The following is a 27,361-nucleotide window of genomic DNA, read 5'->3' as shown; positions in this document are numbered from 1 at the left end:
ATCATTTTTAGAGGCCAGCCTGGGCAAGAAGTGAGACTCCATCTTAACAAAAAAGCTGGTATAGTGGTCCACATCTATCATCCTAGCTATGTGGGGGCATAGGGAGGAGGATTGTGGTTCTATGCAGCCCATGCAAAAAGTGAAAGACCTATCTGAAAAATCACTGAAATAAAAGTGGCTGAAGACCTGGCTCAAGTGATAGAGCACCTGCCTAGTGAGTGTGAGGCAATGAATTCAAACCCCAGAAACACCAAAAACCAAACCAAACCAAACAAACCACAAAGAGATAGAATTAACAAAAACAAACTACAGATTGAAGTGTCTCAAAAATTAGATGAAAAAATTTTAGCAAAATTTTAGTATATCAAATCCAACTATATATAAAAAAATGTACCTTATTACCAAGTGTAGTTTATTTCTGGAATTGGAAGTTTATTTCAAATTTGATAATATCTCTATATTAATATACTGTTAATATTAATAGTTAATATTTAATGAAGTTTTAGGACTAAAGTCAACATATAAATATCAACTCTATTTCTATATAGTAACAGTAAATAATATCAAACTAAAAAACGTGATCATCTCAACAGACAGATAAAAAGACATAAAAACACTTTAATAGGCTGGCAGTTTGGCTCAAGTGGTAGAGCACTTGCCTAACAAAAAGGCTCTGAGTTCAATCCCAAGAAAAGAAAGAAAGAGAGGGAAGGAGAGAGAGGGAGAGAGAGAGAGAGAGAAAGAAAGAGAGAGAGAAGAGAGAGAATCACTTTAACGAAATCCACCATCCCTTCCTGATTAAAAGCAAAACAGAAGAAAATTCTTAGCAAAATAGTACTAGAAAGAGACTTTTTTTCCAACTTAAAATTAGCACTTATGAAAAAAATCTATGAATAAAATCACATGAAATTGGGAAACTCTGAATGCTTTTCTTCTCAATCAGAGCAATATGATGACGTGTGTTTTAATGTTCTATTCAACACTGGTATGTTCTAGAAAGTGCAATGAGATGAGTGAAAGAGCTAACAGGTATGCGAACTGATACGGAAGTAAGAGAACTGCCTTTACTCATAGACAACTGTAGAAAGTCTAGTTGTGTTTCCCAAATCTCTAGTAGATTCAGTGATTGAGTTTAGCAGTACTTTAGATTCTAAAATCAACATACAAATACCAGTTCTACTTCTAATATTAGCAGCAAATTATAAGAAAAAGTTTTACAATCCATGCTAATTATGATAGCAATAAAAAATAAAATATTTTGGGATAAAACTGCCAAAGATTTGAAATATCTATTCACTGAAAAGTACAAAATAGTGCTGAGAGATATCGTAGAACTAAATAAGTGGAGAGACATACCATGTTCAAGAACTGAAAGACTTAATATTGCTAAGATGCTAGTTTTCCACAAACGGTTGTGTATAGAGTCAATGCAAATTCAGAATCTCAATAGGTTTTATATGGGGGGGCAAACATAGAAACTCATAAAGTATTTCTAAAATTCAGAAATCTATGCAAAGTATCTAGCATAGCAAATATTTCAATGGATCATAAAAGAGCACTTGGAAATAGTTACAAATCAATAATGAAATGAAATGTACATTCCATATACATATATATTCATGTACATTTCAGTAAAAATGTATACATGAAATAGTTATATCTATGAGCAAGTGATTTTTGACAAAAGTACAAAGTGGAGAATCATCTTTCAGTAAGTGGTCCTAAAACAACTGAATATTCATATTTTTTAAAAAGAAAAAACTTCAATCAGTTCTCATCATATTCACAAGTTAACCTTAAAAGGACACAGGGATAAATGTAAAATCTGAAACTGAGTCACTTAACAGGAGAAAACATAGGAAAAATGCTTTTTGACCTAGGTTTGGGTCAAGATTTCTTGGTTATAACCAAAAGCACAATTCATAAATGAAAGCATTGATAACTTGGATTTCATCATAATTTAAAACTTCTGCTCCTCCGAAGACATTTAATTAATGGGATAAAAAGATATCACATACAGATAGGAAAAAAAAATCACAAAGCATATGTCTAATAAAGGACTTATTTCCCAGAATATCTAAAGAACGTTCCAAATTTCATAATAAGAAAGATTATTCAGTTAAAATGAGCGCATTATTTGAACAGACCTTTCACCAAAGACAATTAACATGTGAAAAGATGCTTATCACCACCAGTCATTAGGAAAGTATATTTGAACTCCACAGCAAAATAATAATATATTAACTAGAATAGCTAAAATTACACAGAACTGATGATCCCAAGTATTGTTGAAGATGAGGAGGAAATGACATTTTTAATGGAAATTTGAAATGCTACAGTCATTCTGAAGCAGTTTGACATTTAAAAAGAAGGTTAAACATATACCAACCATATGATGTAGCATTTGACTTCTAGGTACTTTTGTATTAGAAAAGAGCATATATCTGTGCAAAGACTTGTGTGGGAATATTTGTGGCAGCAATAATAAAAAATTAGAAATACTCCAAATGTCTATCCACAAATGAATAGATAAATGATGCTGTGGAATAGCTGTGCAATGGAGTACTACTCAGCAATTATAAATGAATGAGCTATTGATTGACTCATGCTTTTAACATAGGTGCGTCTCAAAATACTTATGCTGCATGAAAGAAGCCGGACAAGAGTATATGCTGAATAATTCCATCTATACAATGTCCTAGGAAATGCAAAATGATGTGTGAGGTTGTCCAGGGTGGGTTGAGGTGGAGGGGGACTGGAGATAGGGCTCCAAAGGGGCTTGAGGTAAGTTTTGGGAGTGATGGGCATGTGTACTCTCTTGAGTATGGTAACGCTTTCCCAGGTGTACATGTGTCAAAACATTAAGTTGCACATTGCAAATATGCAGTTATTTTTCAAATTGTTTTAAAAAATTAAGATATTCTTAAACATAATTATGACATATAAGATATTACTTGTAGTTACCATGACTGAATTTAGAAAGAGTGGTTCACTTGAAACAATCACTCTTCACTATAGACCAGTAATGGCCTATAGTAATTAATAAATGAGCAAGCATGTGTTCAATCTCACATTGACTATTCCCTTCATTATTCTACCTTCTCTAGTGATTTTTGCTACCTTTAAAAGAATCTGTTGAATTTACCTCTGAATGCTCATGGCTTTGTTATTTAAAAAATACAATGACCATTAAGAATGGCCATTTTTTGGCCAGAAAACACATGAAAAAATGCTCACCATCTCTAGCAATAAAGGAAATGCAAATTAAAACCACGCTAAGATTCCACCTCACCCCTGTTAGAATAGCCATCATCAGCAACACCACCAACAGCAGGTGTTGGCGAGGATGCGGGAAAAAGGAACCCTCTTACACTGTTGATGGGAATATAGACTAGTACAACCACTCTGGAAAAAAATTTGGAGGCTACTTAAAAAGCTGGACATCGATCTACCATTTGATCCAGCAATACCACTCTTGGGGATATACCCAAAAGACTGTTACTCCAGAGGCACCTGCACATCCATGTTTATTGCGGCACTATTCACAATAGCCAAGTTCTGGAAACAGCCAAGATGCCCCAGCACTGACGAATGGATTAAGAAAATGTGCTATCTACACACAATGGAATTTTATGCAGCCATGAAGAAGAACGAAATGTTATCATTCTCTGGTAAATGGATGGAATTGGAGAACATCATTCTGAGTGAGGTTAGCCTGGCCCAAAAGACCAAAAATCATATGTTCTCCCTCATATGTGGACATTAGATCAAGGGCAAACACAACAAGGGGATTGGACTATGAGCACATGATAAAAGCGAGAGCACACAAGGGAGGGGTGAGGATAGGTAAGACACCTAAAAAACTAGCTAGCATTTGTTGCCCTTAACACAGAGAAACTAAAGCAGATACCTTAAAAGCAACTGAGGCCAATAGGAAAAGGGGACCAGGACCTAGAGAAAAGGTTAGATCAAAAAGAATTAACCTAAAAGGTAACACACACGCACAGGAAATCAATGTGAGTCAATGCCCTGTATAGCTATCCTTATCTCAACTAGCAAAAACCCTTGTTCCTTCCTATTATTGCTTATACTCTCTCTACAACAAAATTAGAAATAAGGGCAAAATAGTTTCTTCTGGGTATTGGGGGGAGGAGAGGGAGGGGGCGGAGTGGGTGGTAAGGGAGGGGGTGGGGGCAGGGGGGAGAAATGACCCAAGCCTTGTATGCACATATGAATAATAAAAGAAAAATGAAAAAAAAAAGAATGGCCATTTTTAACAGCTCAGTTTGAATGACATCTTCTTGGAATCTTACACTTATTTCCATATCTGGGCCTTGGCACCTACTTTTATCCCTTCCTCCTTTACCAACACAAGGGGCCTTGCTTTGACACCAGGGCATTTTATAGTCTGACCATTTCTTTCCAGCCTGTCTTGCTTCTTGCTCTGGTATAACTTTCTCTTAAGAAGTAAGTGGGCAGCAATTATTCCAGTTTTTACCTTTTTCCTCCACATTTATTCTTAGTTTGAAAAAGAACAGACTCCCCAATAATGCATCTGAAAGGAAGCATACAGTTCTCAACTATAGCATCAGGCTCACCTGGAGAGGTTGGTAAGACACAGGTTGATGGATGCCCCCTGGAATTTCTGATTCAGAACTTTGCATTTTTAACCAGACATTTCTCCCAGACATTACTGAAGCAGTATTGAGAGCTACTGGTAAATAATGTGGGCATCAAAGCTCGATAGAACAAGGTTCAAATCTCGGTGATTTATCTCAAGGCATTTATCACTTCAGCACAGCTTCCATTTCCTTCTTTGCAAGTTAATAGTCATAATTATTTCCTCATTATAGGATTTTTATACAGACTAAATATGTTAATATTTGCAAAGCATCTATAACATATTAGGGCTTAATAGATGAGGGTTGTTATATTTAGTAGTCTTAGGTTAATTATTATCATTAGCTAGATATTGAGAAAACATCTTAAAAGGGCAACTGTTTCTCTCAGCATATGCCAAAAGCTGACAATCTTCATCATTCTCTTTTCCCAGCATTCCCTGCTCCCTGACTCTTCCCATAGGCACCTAATCCGGGTGTCCTCTCTTCTCTGCACCAGTACCTTCCTGCTGTGTCTCTGCCATCTAGGCTCCACTCTGTCCCATAGGCAAACTAATTGGACCTCTATTTTATGAGTTAGTCATTTGATAAGCCCAAGAATGCTCAGCACTGGGAAAAAATAGATGTAACTTAACTGGTCTCTTTAATACCTGATGTCCTAGCTAGTTCTGTCAAACTTTTAGTAGCATTAATTATGAAAAATTTTGAAATGAAAGAGATTGTGAGCACAAGAGTATTTACGCATGAGTGTGTGGTAGGCCAGAAGGGATAGCATTCCAATGAGTTGAGCAGCTTTTCAGTTCATGTGAGATGACTCTCTACAGGAGCCTGGCTACTCTCTCAGCTCAGAGACAGGACTGTTGCGTTCACTGAGAGTTGAAACACAATCTGACTTTGTACCATCAACCTGCGGGATTACTGGCTTGAAAGTCTTGTGTGCTTTCCTCTCCTCAGCACCTTTCCTCCCATTCCTTTTTTCATTGCCATCTTTCTCCATTCTCAAAGAAATCACCCTATCAGACCCAAGCCAGGCAGGCAAGGTGAATGTAGACATGGAGAATCTCTCACCCTGAACACATGACATCAGTTCTTGTGCCCTGCATCTTGGCCATGTTTTAAATCCAGACACAGAAAGCTGTAGTAAGAAGATTTCAAGATCTGGATGCAACACTGCAAGCTACTTTGTTATTTAACGATGATGGAAACCAACTGAGCTTAGCCTTCCAGAAGGCAGGTATATTGCTTTATGGACCTTTCTGCATAACACATAAAAGTGACGGGTGAAAGGAAAAAAGGACTCAGGGTTGACTGGTTATCTACCCTGACAAGCGCTAGCATTTATGGCTGTTCTGTGCCATCACCTTGTACAAATGAAACCATGTAAGCAAAATGAGTAGGCATGCAGCAACTTCTTATTTCTTTTTCCTCAATTGAGGGGCACCCAGTCAAAACATGTTACAAAAGAGGTTTAACATTGCTGATAGATTGACTTGAAGCAGCTCAGAGCTACATTTAAATATCAGAGGTCTTCTTGCAAGGGTTTCTTTCTTCCTCATCCACAACAATTCCTGGAGGGTTTTCCAATCATTACCTGGCAGAAGAGGTATCAGTTAACAAGTTTCTTTTATCCCTGTTTTGTACCACGTTTCTGATTTATTTTCTTGTTGCATAATTTTATTTTGAGAATTAAAAATTATCTCCTACAATCAGCTATGCTGATATCAAGGCACATTTTCTGAATTTGCTTCTTATTTCATATTAAGTTCAGATGATTTTAACAAACACTTTCAAATTATATATTTGGTCAATTTGCACCTCTCACTTAATCCCTTAGAAAGTACAGTCATTCCCTATACAAAATCATTTCAGACGAATGCAAAGGCTGCTCAATTCACCGGAGTACAGCCCCTTCTGGCCTACCACAGTGTATGTATATGTACACGTGCATTAATATTCTTGTACTCATATTGTCTTTCATTTCTAAAGTTTTCAAAAATAATGCCACTAAGAATTTGAGGGAACTAGCTGGGACATCAGTGTTAAAGAGACCAGTTATTTGTATTTTTTTAATGCAAAGCATTCTTGGGCTTCTCGGATGATTAAGTCATAAAATAGAGGTCCAATTAGTCTGCATGTGGGAAAAGGCACAGCCTGGATAGCCGGGAGACAGCAAGAAGACACTGGCCAAGAAAAGAGAGGACACTTGGACTAAATGCCTGCAAGGAGAGTCTGGAGCAGCAAATGCTGGAAAATGGAATGGAAAGGGATACCTGCTTTTGGCGCATGCGGAGGGAAGTGGTTTCCCTTTTCAGATGTTTTCTCGATGCCTGGCCTAATTATGATAATTAATCTAACAACTACTAAGAGTAACATCAGTTCTCATTTATTAAGCCTTTATATATTATAAGCCACTGCAAGGATCAATAGACATAATCTCCATAATTAGATAAGTCATTAAGAATAATACTGACTGAAGGATAACATTAATTTTGTACTATAGTGACCAACACATTACATGAAATTTGTTCTCAACAACAAAAGTTTTAGGTGTCTACAGTGAGATTATGAAGCAGTAAAATTTAAGATCACCCTGCTATGGTTCCCATCATTTAATATATGCAGGTTAACCTTGAACTAGATGGCAGGAACACACCTGTTCCTGGGACACTGGGACATAAGTCAAACATTGATAAAATATTGATAAATACTGTTAAAGTACTGTTATGGATAAGCCTTTGCTATAAACACTTTTAAATGCTTTGTTGTTTTGTTTTGTTTTACTTTAAATGTGCTCAGATGTTGAAGTCTGGGAAAACTTAATTCCCTAATTAACAGCTGCTAGGCCCTTTTTCATGGCTCTGACTGCCTTGTGCAAAGGACTGCCAAACAGGGAGCCAGAATGCCCTCATGCCAACACCCAGAGCAGGATTCCAGTTCCAGAAAGCACTGTCCCAGCAAGCAGCTTGTACTGGACTTTGGCCCAACAGAAGATCTGTGATTGGTTCAAACACAATCCTCTATTTGCATAATAGGCTGTACCATAATTGGTGCAAACACAATCCCTCATTTGCATAAGAGTGGCAGGGGTTGGCAGCAGCTGGCAGCAGAAAATATTTGCAGGCAATGCAGAAAGTAAAAGTGATGGTAGCTGTCAAGATTAGCTGTTGGAAAGAACCCTCTCTCTGCTGGAGACATAACTCTTAGGCCCCTGAACCTTGAGCCACCTAACTATCAGGGCCCTCAGACTTAAGCCCAAAGGTCCAAACCCTGTCTCTGCCCACTGTTGTTCACTCTGTTGCCTGAAAATACCCACAAGATCCTGGAATAACTTGAGAAACTTCTCTTTGCCTACCCAGGATTTCTAATTGGGTAGAGCAAAAGAACCTCAGCCAGCTGGTTTGTTACAATCTTAGTGGTAAACCAAACTTAACTTAATATGAAAGAAATCCAAGAAGTACCTTTCTTCTCAACACACCATGCATCCCAGACTTTCTATATGAAAACTCTTCTTCGTGAAACAGGAGACAAACACATTTCAAAAGCAAAAGTGACTCAAATTGCTTCTTAAATTGTAGCTGTCTGAAAGCACAACATATGAGTTTATTCATTCATTCATTCAAAAACATACATTTGCATTTACAGCATGTTTTAACTAGTGGAAATACAACAGTGCACAAATAAAACTCCTTCTCCTCATGGAGATCATACCTGTTTTAAGAGGCAAGACAAGCAACTAAGTAAGTGATATCTATCTATCTATCTATCTATCTATCTATCTATCTATCTATCTATCATCTATCTATGTATACATATATGGCAGTAGATGTAATAGAGAGCCATAAGGCAGGGAAATGGAATAGCAAATTCCATAGCTCAGAGAATCATATGGGGATCAGAGTCCAGGAAATGAGGGGTACCTCAATGGTCCTGAATTTCTGGTGGGGTCCAAGAAAATTGGGGGAAAGGGACATCTTGAAATGAGTCCTAAAAGTCTCAAGTCAGATGTTGCAAATGAAACTATGACTATTGGGAAAGGAAGGTAGGATCTTTGCAGGAGCACTCAGAGTTTTGGGGTCCATTCTTAGAAATGACATGGTGATATAGAGGCCAAGAAGGTTTGGTCTTATCTGTAAGAAAAAGAATCTGAACATCTGTGGCCCAGGAATTATCTAGTAAAGACTCTTGTGCCCAAGGATAGTAACTCCCAGGAAGACAGAGGGATAAGTTTTTTTAAGCTCATCTTGCTTAGATGTGTTTTGAAGACATTCAGGCTCATATAAGAACAAGGGACACACAACATAGCTCTGTCTGTGCATGCTTGTGTGTGTGTGGTCAGACTTCCCAGCATCTGTCCATTCAATGCTGAGGGGGAATAGTGTGTTGGGGCACAGCTTGCTCTGGAACTCTACCCTCCTGTAAAGCCTGGGCCCCCACGTGCCAATGCTGATGTACAGTGAAGGAGTGAGTGGAACTTTCTAGGATGTCCTTTTCAGGAAGGAGATTTGGATGAAGTGAAACTGTGTGCCTTTGGCAGGAGAGTAAACGTGTGGTTGGAGATACTGGATGTCTGGACTGAGTGAGGGAGAGCTTGGGGGTGATTAGGGACCAGCAACTCACTATTTCTGAGAAAGAGCATTGGTGTTGCCCACTCCCTCTTCAAAGAGAGTCTCCCAGAGACAATCACTGGTTTGATCCTTCTTACAGAGGTGAGATTATATCTTTACTAATGAATTTTGGAAAGATCCAAGGCTTTGGCTTCCCACTCATATCCTGTGACTTCTGAAACTATATCCAGCTCCTAAAGAATCTGGTTGGTGATCCCAGTTATCCATTTTCTACCATATACAGTTCCCAGAGACAGTTTTTTAGAGTTCAGTATCTGTAATCTCTAGAAAACAGTAATAATCTATTTAGAAATAATTGAAAAGAAGCTCCAAAATAAGACAGGAAGTGGATTTAACAATAGTTCTGGGGGATGTATTCAACATTAGACCTAGATACTGTTTTGGAGCCAGGTCCCGTTGAAGGTTATATGACTGTCCAGGAGCAAAGACATTTATTGTACATGTGTCTAGCACCCCTCATCAGGTCTTGCAACTCCCTTGTGGGTGGTGTACTATGTTTTGAAGAACTACATGGCTCTTGAAGGAGAACATGCAACTTCCTCATGTGTCTGTTCTCAACAAAGATGACAACAGTCTTGTGGGAATATTTGATGTAATGTCCCCAAATACAAACATTTCATGTATGTTAAGAAACTACTGAAAAGAAGTCATTTTTTTTTTGCATGTGTCAGTTTTCTATTCTATTTCCTTTCTTTTTTGAGGGGGTAGTCATAGTGGCATTTGAACTCAGGGCCTTTTGCTTGCTAGACAAGTGTTCTACCACTTAAGCCACACCCCAAGTAATTCTACATTTTCTTAAAGAACAGGTATCCCAGATCATTATGGAAGAGTATGATTAGCAGGAAATTAATTTTATTTGTGTCAACACACTATAAGGTAATGCTTTTGGAGTTTAGTTTGCTGATGAAGTAAAAGGAAACCCTGTTGTTCTAAGAGAAGATAAGTATAAATATTTCCTTTCATATTTTGGAGGATGCTTTATGAAAGAAGCAGGAAATTATTGTTGGTGGCTCATTAAAATAGCTTTTTACTATTACTCTGTTTTGACATCTGCTTTATAAGAGTATGATAATTCTGACCTTCAGTTGTGAGTCAATGAAATGCAGACTTTGAAACTGCCTTTCATAGGACATGCTTTCATCATGAACTGTTCCATAGTCTCTGTAGCCACTGGATATGTGCTGTGCAGTTCCCAGAAAATGTTTCATCTTCAGTGTGTTTGTTTTATGACTGTGTTATGCTTATTACTAATTGTGTACCTATGAGGAAGTGAGAAAATATTAGATTAAGGTGAAAGATTTGCACTCAATTAAGGCTGATATTTCAAAATACTTTCATGAAAATGTAAATGGATATACTTAAGTGAATATTTTAGCAATTTCCCAAATAGGTACATAAAATGGGCAATGAAGCTTTCCAAATGCTTTAAAAAAATTTCATAGCTGAAAGAGTTGAAAAGTCGAGTGGTAGAAATTATTAGTTGGTTAATTAATTTACAGAGTACAAATTATAACAAGGAATCAGTATAATTTCTAGTAAATAAAATATCATTGATTATTTAATCACTAAATCTGTAAAAATAGGAAAAAATATATCATCTTGGTTATGAATTTTTTCTATTTTAAATAATTTTAAATCATAAAGATAATATACTGTAGGAAATTTAGAAAAATGTAGGCTAGTAAAAAGAAGAAAGAGCTACTAATTTACAACTTAGAGTTAAGCATTTTTAACATTTTGAAGTATTTTCTTCCAGCCTTTTTTCTAAATATATATATATAAACAAAATAGAGTCCCATACATATTCTTTCTATTTATCTAGCCATCTATCTATCTGTCTATCTATCTATCATCTATCTGTCTAGCCTCTGTTGACTAGTTTAATTTAATAATATATTATAAATAGGCATAGTGAGGGTGAGAACATGTCCTTAATTTTTTTCTACAATAGCATATGTAATATATTCTTAGTAACCCTTGTAGATATAACATGACTTTTTAAACAATCACTATATTCTTGAATATTTAGGTTTCAGGTTTTCCAAGCATTCACTACTAACAAACAACTTTATAATAAACTTCTTTGTGCATACTTTTTGTATTCTCATCTGATTATTTAATTCCAATCAATTTCTAGAAGTGTCCTTGCTGGATCAAGAAGCTACATACCTTATTGCCCACCAGAGAGAACACATTTACTCCCCCCAGTAGTGTATGAGAATGTCTGCTGCCTGTCACCTTACCCAAATTAGATTATCATCTTCTTTTAATATCTGCAGTTTTATAGATAAAACAGTTATTTAATTTGATTTTCCATTTTTCCTTTCAGAAACTCTTTTTTCTTATTTATTTAGGAAGAACTTTACTATCCTGAGAACAAATGAATGTTTACATTATTTAAAAATTTCCTCAGTGATTTCATTTTTAGGTTTAGACTTTTAATCCAACTAAAATTTATTTTTATATAATGAATAAGGTAGGAATATAATTTCACTTTAAAAAATGATAAATGATGAGTCTTTTTGGGGGTGGTCCTGAGATTTGAATTCAGTGCCCCAAGCTTGCTTAGGCAAGCACTTGACCACTTGAGCCACATGCCCAGCTCTTTCTGTTTTGGGTATTTTTAGATAGAGTCTTGCATTTTCACATGGTTTGGCCTCACACTAAGATCCTCCCATGTACGGCTTTCCACTGGGATCTCCCATGTTCGATTACCAGTATACGAAACTTATGGATTGAGATGGGGTCTTGTGAACTTTTTGTCTGGGCTGACCTTGATATACAATCCTTCTGATCTCTACTGCCTGAGTGGTTGGGATTATAGAAATGAGCCACTGTGCCACACCTAAACCTTTCTGATAATTTCTATTTTTTTCATTGGATACTTGGATGCCACTTTAATGTTATACTAAATTGTAATATATATTACTTTTTGAATTTTATTCATTTCCATTCATCTGTTTATTTCAAGTCCACTATCACACTGTTTAGTATTGTATCTTTATGTAGTATTTGAATATAGTTATTAGATTGATTTGCATAACACCACCAAATGCATCCTTTTTCATGTATTTAAGTTTTCATAGTAAATAAAGAATTCCTTTGTCAATGTAGAAAATTATATTACATGGAAAGTTTAAGAAGATTTCCTTTTAATTTATCATTAAATCAATCACAATTTGAATTTGCTTGTTTAGAAACCTGGTAGGTCTTATTTATTAAATTTTCATTGATCTTAATAAACTCTTGTGACTTTTATAAAAATATATCCCAAACACTATTTTATTTACTTTAGCATTATTCTTTTCATCTGAAAGTTAATCTCATATCTATTGTTGATAGATTTAAATTATTTTCATAATTTTGAATCACTTGAAATTAAAATTTAAAATTTTATTGTAGGAGATGAAAAACTAAATGTAAGCAGAAACTAATTAAATTAAAATCTAAAATGTTTTGCCTAGATTTAGGCAAAGGAAGAAATCTGTTCTTTTCAGACTAGCAACTGATAACAAGTTATAAGAAAATTCAAATCTAGAGCCACCTCTGCAACTTTTCTGATCATTTCTCATTAATCATAAACCCAAAGAACAAATAGAAAATGAGCGATATCGTTTATTTGTCATTTCACTTGTCTGTAAATATATGCAGAGCTGCCAAGGCAAAAAGCACATGCACTTATATATATATATAATCAAATCTCCTCCCATGTTATTGCACCAACTTACATATCCATCAGCAATATGGAAGCAGGCCCATTTCACACAACAAAGTGGATTATTAAACTTTAGGATTTAGCTAATCTGCTAAAAAATGAAATCAATTTTCCACTTGTATTTTCTTTCTTTTAAGTTGATTTGAATGATTTTTCATATGCTGAAGGGCCATGTTTGTGGAATGTTTGAACTTCTTTTACCATTTTTAAAACTAGAGTTATTGGTGTTCTTTCTTAATTTCTAAGAGCTCTTTCAATATGTGAGAGACTAGCCTATTGAACCATAAGATTCATTTTTCCCTCCAACTTTCGATTTGTAGCCAGTATTTTGTTTTGTTTTGTTACACGATACAAAGGTTTTTGTTCCATCACCTCAAGATTAGAAAACAGCTTGCCAAAGTTTTCTTTTAATACTTTTCTTTTAAAATTATATATTGCAGTCTTCATTGAAATGAAATTTGTACTGGATTATGGTATAGGAGCTTAAAGTATTTTTCCAAGTAACTGTCTAGTTGTATCAAAACCAATTCTTTTACAAACCATCTCTTTCCCTATGATTCAAAATGTAACTTTAGCATTACCAAATTTTCATATGTATCTAGGTATGCTTATCTCTGCATCATACACCAATGGCAAAATTTCATATTAATAATATATATACAAATTACATGTGTGTGTTTACCTATATCATATATTGACATCTGCACATTCATTTTGTACCCTGATATTTTACCAAATTTTTCAGTTTGTAGTAGTCCATTTTCCTGGGCTTTTCAAGTATATAATCATATCATATATACATGGTATATGTATATATGGTAATTTTATCTCCCTTCCAAATTTTCTCCTCTGAATTATTTTCTAATATATCAGCTACATCCTACCTATTATCTGTCATCTACCAACTTACCATCCATCTACCAATTTGTATCTATAGCTAGCAAGCTGTCAGAAATGTAAAATAAAAGTGGGTATCCTTGTCTTATACTTGTCCTTATCAGGAATATCTTTAGTGTTTATCTATTGAACATGATTCTGGCCTTTTGGGGTGAGGTAGACTAGTTTTTAACTATTAGTAACTGTTAGTGTATATTAAATACATAAAGAGGCTTCATAGTGATAGTTTCATACATGCATGTAGTATACTTTGATCATATTCATTCACCCTATTACTCTTTCTTGTCCCCCTTCCCTCTTTATTGGACAATTTTTAACGGGCTTCGTAATGTGTATGAAATATTTTGATCATCTTAACCCCCTTCACCACTCCTTCTCCTCTCTTATTGGTTCCCACCCTCCCAAATAGTTCCCCTGTTTTATAATCATTTTCTTTCTTTCTTTTTCTTTGTCTTTCCTTTGCTTGCTTCCTTCCTTCCTCCCTTCTTTTCTCTCTCTCTGTCTTTCTTTTTTAATGGGGGATTAAGTCCAGATTGGCTTATGAGGAGAGAGAACTTGCACTTTTTTGAAAAACTAAAGTTTTTCATGAATTTGATACCAAAACTCAGGTGAGATTAACACTTAAGCTGAAATGATATGAGATGCTTCATTATACTTATATGGTGTACTTAATTTGGTTATCATATATTTCCTGCAGAAATGTTCATGGACTTCACTGAAGAATGTTGCCTTAGACCATGGTGATGTATTACACAGTATATGAACTGCATTCCCCTTGCATAGTCTACAGCCCAAGTATTTTAGATTGGAGATTTTGTAATGACATTTTATTGAATATTACCTCTTTAATAATCATAAATATGGTTGCTCTCACTAGCTTCATTATTTGTTTATAATCTTTGGTTTGTATCAGTGTCATACTCCATTAAAATAAAACCTTCATGTATTTTCTCTGGAAAAGTTTAAATAATAGTATCTTTTCTTTGAAGGCTTGATAAAACCCTTTAAGTCATAAAAGTAAAATATATTTGTGAAAATTTATTCAATATGGGGGTGGCCAAAAAGAGATGTATAATTTATATATAGTATATATTTTATCTAAAATAATGTGTAATCTACATATAATCCCTGCTTATTTTACATGGCAGTTAAAATAGTTGTGGTGTCTTTTTATTTATTTTATTTTATTATTTTTTGCATTTTTCAAAATTTATTTTAAAAACATTTTGATTAGCATAGTTGTACGTGGGGTTTCATTGTGACATTTCCATATGTGTTTACAATGTAACTTGGTTACATTCACCCCCTCCATCATTCTCATCCCCTCCCTTCTTCTTTTTTTTTTATTGTTTTATTATTCATATGTGCATACAAGGCTTGGGTCATTTCTCCCCCCTGCCCCCATCCCCTCTCTTACCACCCACTCCACCCCCTCCCTCTCCCCCCCACCCTGTCAATACCCGGCAGAAACTATTTTGCCTTTATCTCTAATTTTGTTGAAGAGAGAGTATAAGCAATAATAGGAAGGAACAAGGGTTTTTGCTAGTTGAGATAAGGATAGCTATACAGGGAGTTGACTCACATTAATTTCCTGTGCGTGTGTGTTACCTTCTAGGTTAATTCTTTTTGATCTAACCTTTTCCCTAGTTCCTGGTCCCCTTTTCCTATTGGCCTCAGTTGCTTTTAAGGTATCTGCTTTAGTTTCTCGTGTTGTGTTAAGGGCAGCAAATGCTAGCTAGTTTTTTAGGTGTCTTACCTATCCTCACACCTCCCTTGTGTGCTCTCGCTTTTATCATGTGCTCAAAGTCCAATCCCCTTGTTGTGTTTGCCCTTGATCTAATGTTTGTGGTGTCTTTTTAAAGGCCACAATATATTTCCATATCTTATTTAGAACTATTAGGGTTTTTTTTCACAACTTTTTGCTCTTAAAGTGCAGGGAATATTCTGTACATGAATGTGGAACAAAATATAAGAAGTAGAGTGGCAAACTCTGAGTGACATGAACATTTTGATAAAATTTCTTTAAAAGTTGCCTAACATTTTTCTCAACTCTTTCTCAACATTTTTGAGAATACTTTTGTTAATATAAAGAAACATCAGTCTCTCTCTCTCTCTTCTCCTTTCTCTTACCATATATTTATATTTTTATATTTATATTAATATATTTATATACATATATATTTTTATAATTGGTATTTCCTGCTTGTAGACAGGTGCTCTGCCATTTGACCCATGCCTCCAGCCCTTTGTGCTCTGGTTATTTTGATAATAGTCTCTTGCTTTATTACCCCAGCCAGTTTGGACCACAGTCCTCCCATTTATGCTTCCCACATAGCTAAGATGACGGATGAGTACCACCACAGCCGGCTTTTTCTGTTGAGACCAGGTCTTAGCTTTTTCCCAGTCTGGACTAGAATGGTGATCCTCCTCATCTCAACCTCCTGAGTATCTTGGATTACAGGTGTGAGCCATTGGTGCCCAGATTCAAAATATTGTTAATACAAAGTTGGTATCTTATTGTTTTGATTTCCCCCTGATCCCTTTTGGTTAAATGTGCTATTCCTGAATTATTAGATATTTGGCTTTTTTCTGTGAATTTTCTTTATCTATTCTTTGGTCATTTCCAAAACTGTATATTACCTTTTCTTTACTTGTTTAAAGGAGTTCTTTGCATATTAAAGATATTGATAATTGTACACAGCAAACATGCTTCCAAGTACCACTAGAAAATATCAGATATGTGTAAAGTCATTTCTCTTTCCTGTTTGTAGAAGAGCCATCCCTTTGCTTTCTTCTTCCTTTCTCTGTGCCCTTTTGGTACTCTACAGAATCCTTGTTAGTATTACCACCAAACTACAAGAGAGTAAGGGATATGAAATCACACATTTGAGCACGGCTTATGACAGCAAGTTTAGTTAGAAAGAAGATGAAAATTCCTCACTTGATGTATATAAAGGATTATGTGGAAGTGTCTTTTTTTTTATTATTATTCATTTATTCATATGTACATACATTGTTTGGGCCATTTCTCCCCTCTGCCCCCCGGCCCTTCCTTCTCTCCCCACCCCCTTACTTCCAGGCAGAACCTGTTCTGCCCTTTTCTCTAATTTTGTTGAAGAGTAGACATAAGCAATAATAAGAAAGATATTGTGTTTTTGCTAGTTGAGATAAGGAACCCTAATTGATTCATCTCTATATGACCTCTTCACTACTTCCCAGTCACCTTTCCATATTGACCTCTTTCATTTTAAAGTTATTGTATTAGCTCCTCTGCAGTGTTCTATTTCTTCAAATTTTTCATGAATAACTTTTCCTTCAGAACCATGAATAATGATATTCCAGTGAAAACATAAAGCTTAGTGACATAATGGCTGGTGAAATATAAAAAAATGCAGCTAGTCATTTGGATGTTGTAATGATCAAATATTTCAATAACTGACTACGTATTTCATTTTCTAATCCAGATGTTTGGCATTCAATAAATAAGGATTTTTAATGACTTGGAACAAAAAGAATGTGTGGACAACTAAAAAATGAAATGAGTAGCTACAGAGCAAGTATTTGAAATCAATGTTAATTCACATTCAAAATGTAATATACTTAGAACTTGTGAGCTCTGTCTGTCTATCTATCTATCTTTCTATCTATCTATCTATCTATCTATCTATCTATCTATCTATCTATCTATTATCTATCTACCCATCTACCTATCATCTATCTATCGTCTGTCTATATATCTATGGTCAGTTTCCAAATGTTTGAAATATTTATGAAACTCTAAACTAGAATGTTTTCCTTAAGCAGAAAACAACAGAAAAGCTGTGCTCTTTTTCACATTATAAAAATAAACAAAAAGCCCATAAAGAGTTCTCATCAGTCTCAAGGAATTGGCCTGAAAGACAGGTCAAAGTGATATAATATTAGGGAAAGTAAGAGTCTAGAAATGCCATGCTTTTCAGAAAGGCATTTGAGTTGTCAAGTCTTGCAGATGTGTAGAGGCAGGAGAAATAAATTCTTAATAATATTCAGAACAATACATTCTGAGTCAGTCCCCCATCTCCCCTGAAGTAAGAAGTTAGCATCTTTCTCCTTCTAATGTGTGTGTTGTCCAGTCATTCACGTTGTTCCTTAATGTTCTAATTTTACTTTTTAGGTGAAATTGACAGTCTTTCTTGGTGATAAACCAGTTTTAATAAGAATGGAATATATTTTATAGCTTGATTATATTTATTGATAAATATTAGAAATCCTGCTTGAGGTAATTATTGAGATCAGGAAACTCAAAATTCTCTTTCCATCTTTAGATAAAGCTTCAGAAGTATACATCTGTAATTGACTCTTACAAATTAAATTATTGAGAATGAAGAGAGGGTTCATTGTTTGTCTAGGAAGCAGATTACCTTGTAACTTATAACATTTAAATTACTCTTAAAGATAATAGTTATATATGTCATTAGTGACTTGTTTTCTGGGGAAATGTATGCATTATTATGCTTCCTTGTTTTGTTTGATCTTAAATAATCTTAAAGTATGGATTTTGATTTTAGCTTAATATTGAGTTTTAAAATTAGGTGTAGTAGATTCTATCATTTTAAACTTTCAGTTTATATCTTTAATGCCTTTTGCTCTTGGAAAATTCTAATTCAGGAAGCCAAAAAAAATCAATCTTGTTCTGCAAAAGAAAAGTATTTGACAACCAAGACAATCAGCATTTAAGCAAACTGAAAAATATTTGCTTGCCAAAAATCGTCAACACTTATGAAGACTTAAGAAAATGTAGAAAATGTAATAAGACTATATATAAATTAATATCTATTGTCTCTACCCTGAATCCATGAAGTAGATTCTTATCTTGTGGCTTTACTTTATTCAGTAAAAATAGTATACAGTATAAGGGGCAAATTCACTTTCTCAATATAATGAGACAGACATACAATGTGTTAGAAATTTAAGAAGCTGTCCTAGTTATACTCTGTCATGATAAACATTTATTTTCCCTCCAGCTTTTCTATATATGGGTCATATGTTTCTGTTTTCTGCACTAAGCTTAGAAAATGAGCAAGTAAGATTTGGGGCTCAGTCTATTTCTTTAAAAAAAACACTGATACCACTGGTCATAGGGGTCCTTGATGTGCTGTTCTTTGGCATTGATTATATTTTAATTTGGGGGCACAAGTGACAAATTAGTGGCATTTAATAGTAAAAGATGATAATATCTCTTCGTGTTATGTTACAGTAAAAATTAGTCTTTCCACTTATTTTAATCTAGACTTGTTTCCTTTATTTAAAAAAATTTTTTTTGATTGGTAGTAGCAAGAATAATCCCAAGTAGTCATTTTATAGTGCTTCAAGGGCAAAAGCAATCAGAAGACTTAACTATTATCCTTCTGCACTCAACATTTGTTTATCAAGTATACCAATGGGTTACTCATTAGTTAGTTAATTAATTGAACAATTAAAGTTCATTCATCATATATTTTTGTACAAAGAGGATTTCATTTGAGACAATTATCTACTCTGACATGTGGTAGAGAGAAACCAAATAATCTTGGGTGGCATCAAATTAAGTGTGACTAGTTTTTACTGAGTGATTTAACATTTGCCATAGCCATTACCTCTGGATATATTTTAGACTTGGGTGTATGATAGCTAGGATGATATGTTAGATACATGGATATAAATTTTATTCTAAATATGGCTTAGATGATCTAATTCTATGAGTATGTTGAGTAGGTCCAGACAAGTTTTTAACCATAAGCATAACTGTATTTAACCTAAAGTGAGACAAAGTTAACCAGGGTCACCTAGGGGAAGAAAAGATCCTTAAGGACTTGTTTAGATAGAAAAAAAAAAAAAGTCTTTAGTCAAAGACTTGTCAATCCTGTTTTTAAGGATTGATTAGGTACTTGGGTTGTTCTTTTTATCCATGGAGAAAATGAAAAATAGCAAGTTCTTTTCTGCTTTAGACCAACCCTCATATACTTTATGACAGTTAGGTCTCTCCTGAGCCTTCTTTTCTTCTGGACAAATTATACTAACTCTTCAGTCTATACTCAAAGGTCCTATTTTTCAACCATTAAATCATTTTATTGTTCTTTCTTGTATTTTTTCCAGTTTTTTCAGAGCATTTTAGAAATATAGAGTCTTAAATTTGATATATTTGCATATATCAAGTAGGTTAGACCTTCAGGAAGACATTTATTTTCAGTCTCTGAGAAAGATGGCCAGCATGACAGGTTAGTTAAGTAAGAAGACAGAGAAAGCTAGGTGAACAACTCAATATTTTAACCTAATGGATTTATATGATCAGAAACAGTGAAACTTGTGCCTGAAAAAATGTCCAAAAGGTTCATTATAAGTCCATTGGGAAGATAACAAATCCACAATATTTATTTTCAAAATAACTAGATTTACTTTGATTTTATGTTTAAATAACTTTGTGCTTCTTTTTAGTAATTATCCTCTGCAGAGGCAGAGATTAGTAGGTGAGCTGACCTAATTTCAATTTCAGAACAAAAAATATATCATTGAAGTTGATGACCACTGTTACCTCAAGAAAGGACATGGGGACATCAAAGGAGTAACCTCAGCTTAATAAAAGGGTAGAACCATTTTTTTCAAGCAGATATTAATGCCAAGCAGGGCATTGGTAAAACAATGCCTACTGAAGAATTATCTTTTTTGTTTTGGGTAAAACATGGTCTCAAGGAGAGTGTGCTATTTTATTGCCTTTGTTAAGATGCTGTCCTAGGTTCATTATTGTCTTCTTTGCAGTATCATGGTGATTTGGGATGGTTAGGATACTGTACTTGTTTCAACCTCTGCATTTCATTAAGGGGCAACATTGAACCCATAACCTTATATATGAATCACCTCCTCCTTTAAAGCCATTTCTGTGAGAACAGACTCCATTGAAATGTAAAACTTTTTAGTGTTTATTATTTGAATTTAAATACATGGATAATTGAATTTGTATTTCTTTGATAACCTTAAACCTGAAGTCTTATTTATGCTTAAACCAAAATATCTAGCATTTACCATACTCCCTATCCTGGGGTGCACTATGCACTATAAAACTGGGTGAACTGCTTCATAGGCTCCATGAGAGAAATGCAATCACCACGAAAAGATGGTACTGGGTTCTTTCCAATAGCCTTCATGTAAATCAACAATAAATAATAGGGATCACAACAAAGCCAGCTTATAAGAGGTTTAATTCCCCAGATGGAAAGCTGCACAATTCACCCATCGCTAATTTATTTTTACTTTAAGGCTTTAGAAAAATATAAATCAGTTCTGCCTATATTGAAAAGCCACAGGCAGAACTTAGAGGGCTCTTGCACTGAATGGTGTGCAGTAGTGAAATGTTTATATTTTACACTAACCCCTCTTTGAAAGCTAATGCGGTATGGTCTTACCATTTTTGCAGACAGGACAACATTGTTCTGGTTCATAGACTGGGTTGACACACTCAGGAACTGCGCAGTCTGCTACAACACAGTGAACTTCATTGCTGGGCTCACAGCGACACCATTCACATGGAGAGGGCTAGGAACAAATCTAAAATTAGCCCCTTTTCTCCTATAACTTAATGCTTGCACATTCATATGTTGTCAGAAGACAAAACATCACTGTTTATATTGGCTTTACTGATTTAACTCCATTTACCATGTGTATGATTGTTCTTCCCCAATGGAAGGCAATCTAGACATCCAAGCCAAGAAGGTTGCAATGCACAGCTTAGGTTTCTGTGAATAATAGAATATCCACATATGACTCTTCCTACATCTCTGTCCCTACTTTCTAGAGAAACGTTTGGACAACTAACATGTCACTATATTTGGTTTCCAGATGCACTGGTTGCTCTGCTTCCTGTGGTAAACAAGAATGAAACTGGGACATACATAGTTTTTGCCAGTTGTCATTTTCACTTCCTGACAGAGTAGGGTTACTCAGAAACCAGAAAATGGTGAGCACACATTCCTATCCTTTGTATGAATGCATTTTCAAGCTAACCTAGACTCCAAATGGTGCTTTTTCGATGTGAATTTTAGAAGAGATTGTATTTAGCATCCAAACATCAAGATAATGCCTCTTGAAAGATTTAGTGAATATCTTTCATCTTGCCTGCTTTCTTTTATGAGTGAACTAAAATCGACTGACCTAAAAGTAAGGAGTCAAAGACTCTAAAATTGGAATTGGGAAGTGATTAATTAAGAGAAAACAGTTAAAACAACAGAAAAGAATTTTTTTCTTTATAGTACTTACCAAACAAGAATGAGTTTAGGATTTCCTTTCTAGAAACTGCCTATACCTCAAGGCATCAGCCAGTCTGTTACTTTTTATCCTGTTTAAGTTCTACTCTGTTCCTAATGAAAGTGAGGTTTAGAATTCTGGAATGAAAGCTTGTCTCAGAATCATGCATGTCTATACTTCTCAAATCAAACTATTTGTTCTTAGAACATTCTGCCATCAACACAATGCCACAAGTCACTGGCAAATTGTGTTAATGAAAACCCTTTTTTCTTGTTTCTTTCCACAATTCCTGTTAGCTCTTGTTTCTTCCTGGACCTGGCAATCTGAGTAATATCAATGCTCCCTGTCTCAAACAGTCCGGGGGCGGGGGGGGGGGGGGGCGGAAAGGAAGGGGAGGAGAAGTGGTGTTGGAAACCTTTTAATTAATGATTTTATAAATTCAGTTTACCTTTGCATTGTGCTTAAAGAATGATATCTTGACTAATTATTTTACTTTCAAATTTAATCTCAACAAGAGAATTAGCCATAGAATCTGTGGTGAAGTATTACTATTTATTGATGTGATCAGTAAGTTTATTGAAAAGTACAATTAAGCTCTTTGCCATGTGGTGAGTTGTGTTTACACATTTCAGAGGAATCTATTGCAATATCCCAAAAGCTGGGATTTAACCTGAAGCTCCTCTCTACTGGATAATCTCAGTAAATCAAGAAAAAAAACTTGATTGTACAATATGCTCCTACAACATGTTATTTGATATTTGGTGGAAAAAATTTTGAATGAAGAAAGTGAGAGGGGTTGGAACTGGGGCTGCTATATTGCTTCTTATTTTGTAAATCTCATTGTGATGCTGAAAATTCCCAACTGAACTTGTCAGAAAGCCCCTCCTTTCCTGGTTAGTGCAAAGAAGTGTTTTTACATGGCCTTCTGAAGTACACTGAAGATTTAAAATATATTTGTTGCCAATGTAAGAGAAAAAGGGAGCCACTCATTTGATCCTTCTATATCTGCCTCTTTCATAGCTGTGATTGCTTACTCTTCCTGTTCGCTATCTTGCTGAAGAAAGGCTTGAGGTACAACTCTAGTGGGCTAATTCTAGGAATAAGAAGTTCCTGAAGAGACAGCAATTTTTTAGTGTAAGATGTTCACTTCAAAGTAAATGTGGTCTTTGAGAAAGATCTGTTGAACTAGTAGTTTGATGAAGAATACCATTCTAATTTAAATAAATTAGTAAGTTACTATGAATTGTGCTAAGCAATTTAACTATATCAATTTACTTATGTGTAGTACATTAAAGATCATCATGGAACTTTTGAGTGTTTAACCTTCTTGCAAATGTGAGTTAGAATATTTTAGTAGGACAAGGTTAAGCTGTCATGTGGCTGCATTTTGGAGGATTGCAACATAAGTTAGAAAAATAAAAATATCCCCCTATTAGTGATTGCTAATCATGCCCTGAACCTGGCTTTATTCATGTACTATATAGTCTATCCCTTTCTGACCTAGAATTTTTTAGTGTAGGTATGCTACTTCCTCTTTTATTTTCATTAAATTGTGTTTTTCAAATCATTTATCTTTACTTCAGTTAGTCTCTCCACACCTCAAGCCTCTACATGCCCTCTGACCTGGATTTAAATACTCCATCTAATTTAACACATTGACCCCACACTGAAGTCCCTTTCTGACCTTGACCACCTTGTCGAGTGTCTTTCATTTCATAATTTTACCAGATCTGACACCATTGTTATTCTTTCTCAATTTGACTTTCTCCATTGCCCCTGTCTTCCTTTGCATTTTTGAAAAGCTATTGCTTAAAATGTAGTAAGTTGGAGCAAGCAGTTTGCTACCTTGACATTAAATTCAGACTTTAGAAATCCTCAGCTTTGTGAGTCAATGCCCTGTATAGCTATCCTTATCTCAACCAGCAAAAACCCTTGTTCCTTCCTATTATTGCTTATACTCTCTCTACAACAAAATTAGAAATAAGGGCAAAATAGTTTCTGCTGGGTATTGGGGGTGGGGAGAGGGAGGGGGCGGAGTGGGTGGTAAGGGAGGGGGTGGGGGCAGGGGGGAGAAATGAACCAAGCCTTGTATGCACATATGAATAATAAAAGAAAAATGAAAAAAAAAAAAAAGAAATCCTCAGCTTACAGTGCAAAGTTCTGAATGGTTTGGTACTTTTGATAAATCTACATCTTAAGCACTAAACTGGCTACAAATTTACTTTTATTGAGTTCTTCAATATGGAAACTACAGATTAAACCTGAAAATGCCAAAGATTAAACAATAAAGCTCCCCTTACAGAAGCAGAAGATGCTGGAACAAGTAGTTGTAAAAAAATTATTCATATTAGATTTTTTTTTAAAGAGTACCAAATTATGTCAGGAAATGGCTTTTGTTGCCTGGAGATTTGGTAAGTCAGATGACTAAAAGACACTATCCTAAAATTTTATATAAGCAAAACCTTTCTCTAAGAAATCTCACAGGACAGTATTTCTAAGCAATCTTTGGAAAATAAAGTAATATTCACTACATATACTTTTTCATGAACTATAGCTGAAATTATGATTAGAGGTCACATTTATTTGTTAATGTATATATTAGATGTGTTTTATATGTATTATATCATTACATGTGTGTTATAAATCTGTAACACCACCAAGTTATTTTTTCTGAATATCTAATATGGAACCCTCCACTTAAGCAGGAACTGCATTTTGTCTGGATTCTACTATCATTGAAGACATACTGAATGCTGTCCTAGCTGCCCCTAGATTACAAAAATGTTTCCCTGACATATTACCATATTACAAATAGATTTTCTCTTTCTCTCTGTCTCTCTTCCATACATTTGGATGTATACATACATTCATATGTGTGTATGTATGTATATATACATATAGGTACACATGTACATATATACTTACACGTATATATATATATATGAGTGAATAGAGTAATATGAGACTCTCAAATTTCAGGTTAGGTAACTAGAGTTCAAATTTTCTATCTTGGTATTAAATGGAAGCATGGCAACCTGCTTAGAAATGGTTAACTTCTGAATACCTTTAAGCTGAAATCCCAAAGTAACTGTGATTCTTGATAATTTTTGGAGAATTGGAAGGTAAGTACAAGTATCCTGGAAGCAATGAATCAATGTTCCATGATACTTTAAATTGAAAAAGTAGCCTAAAAACTACAAACTTAGGTTACTGAAATAATTGAATAATCCCAGAAAAATGGTTAAGTATGTTCTCTGTGAGAATGTGGAAACCAATATAATTGAGATAGGATTGTTAGACTTGAGATATTGTTGTAGACTGGATGGTTACATAGACCTTTCTATGTAGTTATAGAAAATACACATTTATTTTGTATTCTAAATACAGCAAGATTATCATCTATACCTCAGGAAAGCCTGGATATTTTGTCTCTAAAACAATCTATCTGGCATCATTAGTTATGCGGTGGCTGTTAATGACATTATTTAGAGTTTATCTAGGAGGAAATGATCATTGTATACAAGGCCTGTCATACAGATTTAACCCTCAAAGTGACAAGAAGCATACCAGTCTTCAGACTCATGTTCTTTACCAGTTGAATCTGATGAACATTGATAAAATGTTCTTAAACGTTCAGGGTTCTGAATTAGAAAAATTGGAAAAGAATATTTACTTGGCTTTTTGGGTCACTGTTCCCTAGTGGTTAAAACCAAGTGTTGTATAGCTTTATTACATGTGTTTCATTCTCAGATGCTTTACTTACTAGCAGTGACTCTTAGGAGGAAATTTTCTAACATTTCCCCTAATTTCTTAATTCATAAAACAGGAATAAAAATAAACATATGGCAACACCATAGAATTACTACTATGAAGCACATAAAATAGATAAGAAATATTATTCACTTGCATACTTAGTGATGGCTTTCTGGAAGAAATTTAAAAAATAAAAAAGGACAGCATAAGATTATATTTTAAAACAATATTTAGTGTTTTTCTCAAAATGGAATCTGTTTATGGAGGTGGATGCAATAAAATTTTACAACACGATGTAGTGGGAGGAATTTTGATCTAAAAAAATTAATCATGTCAGAAACACACTGAAGAATAACTGTTATTAGAAGTCTCAGATGAAGAGTTGTTGTGAATGGTTAAACTGATCACTATCAATCACTCTGGGAAAGGCAGGAAGGAAGGAAAGAAGGAAGAAAAAAGAAAGTAAGGCAACAAATCTATTTTCTTTTCTTATAGTCTTATCACCAAGTGTAAACTCAAACATCCCCTCCCCAGTGAGGTCTTCTCTGACTGCCCAGGTACTTCATAACATTATTGTACTGATTTGTTTTTGCGTTTTTGTTTTTATCTGTTGTCCTCATAGGTTTTAAGTAGCTTACAATATATTGTGTATTGATGAATTCTCAACACTTATGAGACATTTTATCATAATAGATACTAAATATTTATCAACTAAAATGTACAATCATTTGTGCAGAATCTGTGTTTTCTTATTTGTTAAACTATACCTGTAGGCAGCTTCATCTGTGTTCATCATGCATCAAAACGGTTTTAATGCCATGAGATATTTACATTTTATTTAAATATTACAAAGTGCACTTTGAGGGAACAGATTTCTGACTATGGGTCATGAAATAACTATTTGGGCTCCAATGTTATGGCAATGAACATAAACTCACTCCCTAAAGGTAATTTTAAATTCATAGTATTTGTTGATTTGCATATCACAGGTAAGTCAATCTTCAAGCACTTCAGTGACTAGCTTATCTAGCAGGAGATGATTACAGTCTTATTGCACTAGAAATACTGTGCTAACTAAATTTAGGGCAACAATACATGCAGAGGAATTGTTAAAGGGCCCAAGGCAAAGATAGTCTTATTTTGTAATTTGTGTCAAGCTTAGTGGTTGCTTATTAAAAGCAATGACTCCAGTATATTATAAAACACTTTTTCAGGCAAAAAAAAAAAAAAAAAAAAAAGACCTGATTTTAAACATTCCCATTTCCTAAAGGTTGAGGTAGAATACAAAGCCCAAGAAAACACATCCTAAATATTCTGAGAAACAAAACTTGATTCCTAGAAAGCCCTCTGAGAATATCGTTGAAAGTTAAGGTATGGATGCATAGGTGGATGGGATGTGTACTAAGTGCCAAGTTTTAACACACTAGCCCTATCAATGGCTTTCCTTCTCATCAAGTGAGGTTAGGCTTCCTATACCATGTGTGCTTCATTTCTTT

General features: G+C 34.7%; 1 protein-coding gene across 1 annotated transcript in view; it reads right to left on the bottom strand.

Annotated features, from left to right (window-relative positions):
• Positions 1-27,361, bottom strand: part of Vwc2l (von Willebrand factor C domain containing 2 like) — a 168,450-nt gene that overhangs the window by 121,773 nt on the left and 19,316 nt on the right. The window contains exon 3 of the mRNA XM_074071658.1: positions 21,275-21,404. Coding sequence (XP_073927759.1) covers positions 21,275-21,404 — 130 coding nt within the window. The remainder of the gene's footprint in view (positions 1-21,274; positions 21,405-27,361) is intronic.

This window comes from Castor canadensis, chromosome 4 (assembly GCF_047511655.1).
Source record: "Castor canadensis chromosome 4, mCasCan1.hap1v2, whole genome shotgun sequence".
NCBI classification, from domain to species: domain Eukaryota; kingdom Metazoa; phylum Chordata; class Mammalia; order Rodentia; family Castoridae; genus Castor; species Castor canadensis.
Note: the sequence above shows the minus strand (reverse complement) of the source record. Positions and strands in the feature narration are given on the sequence as shown.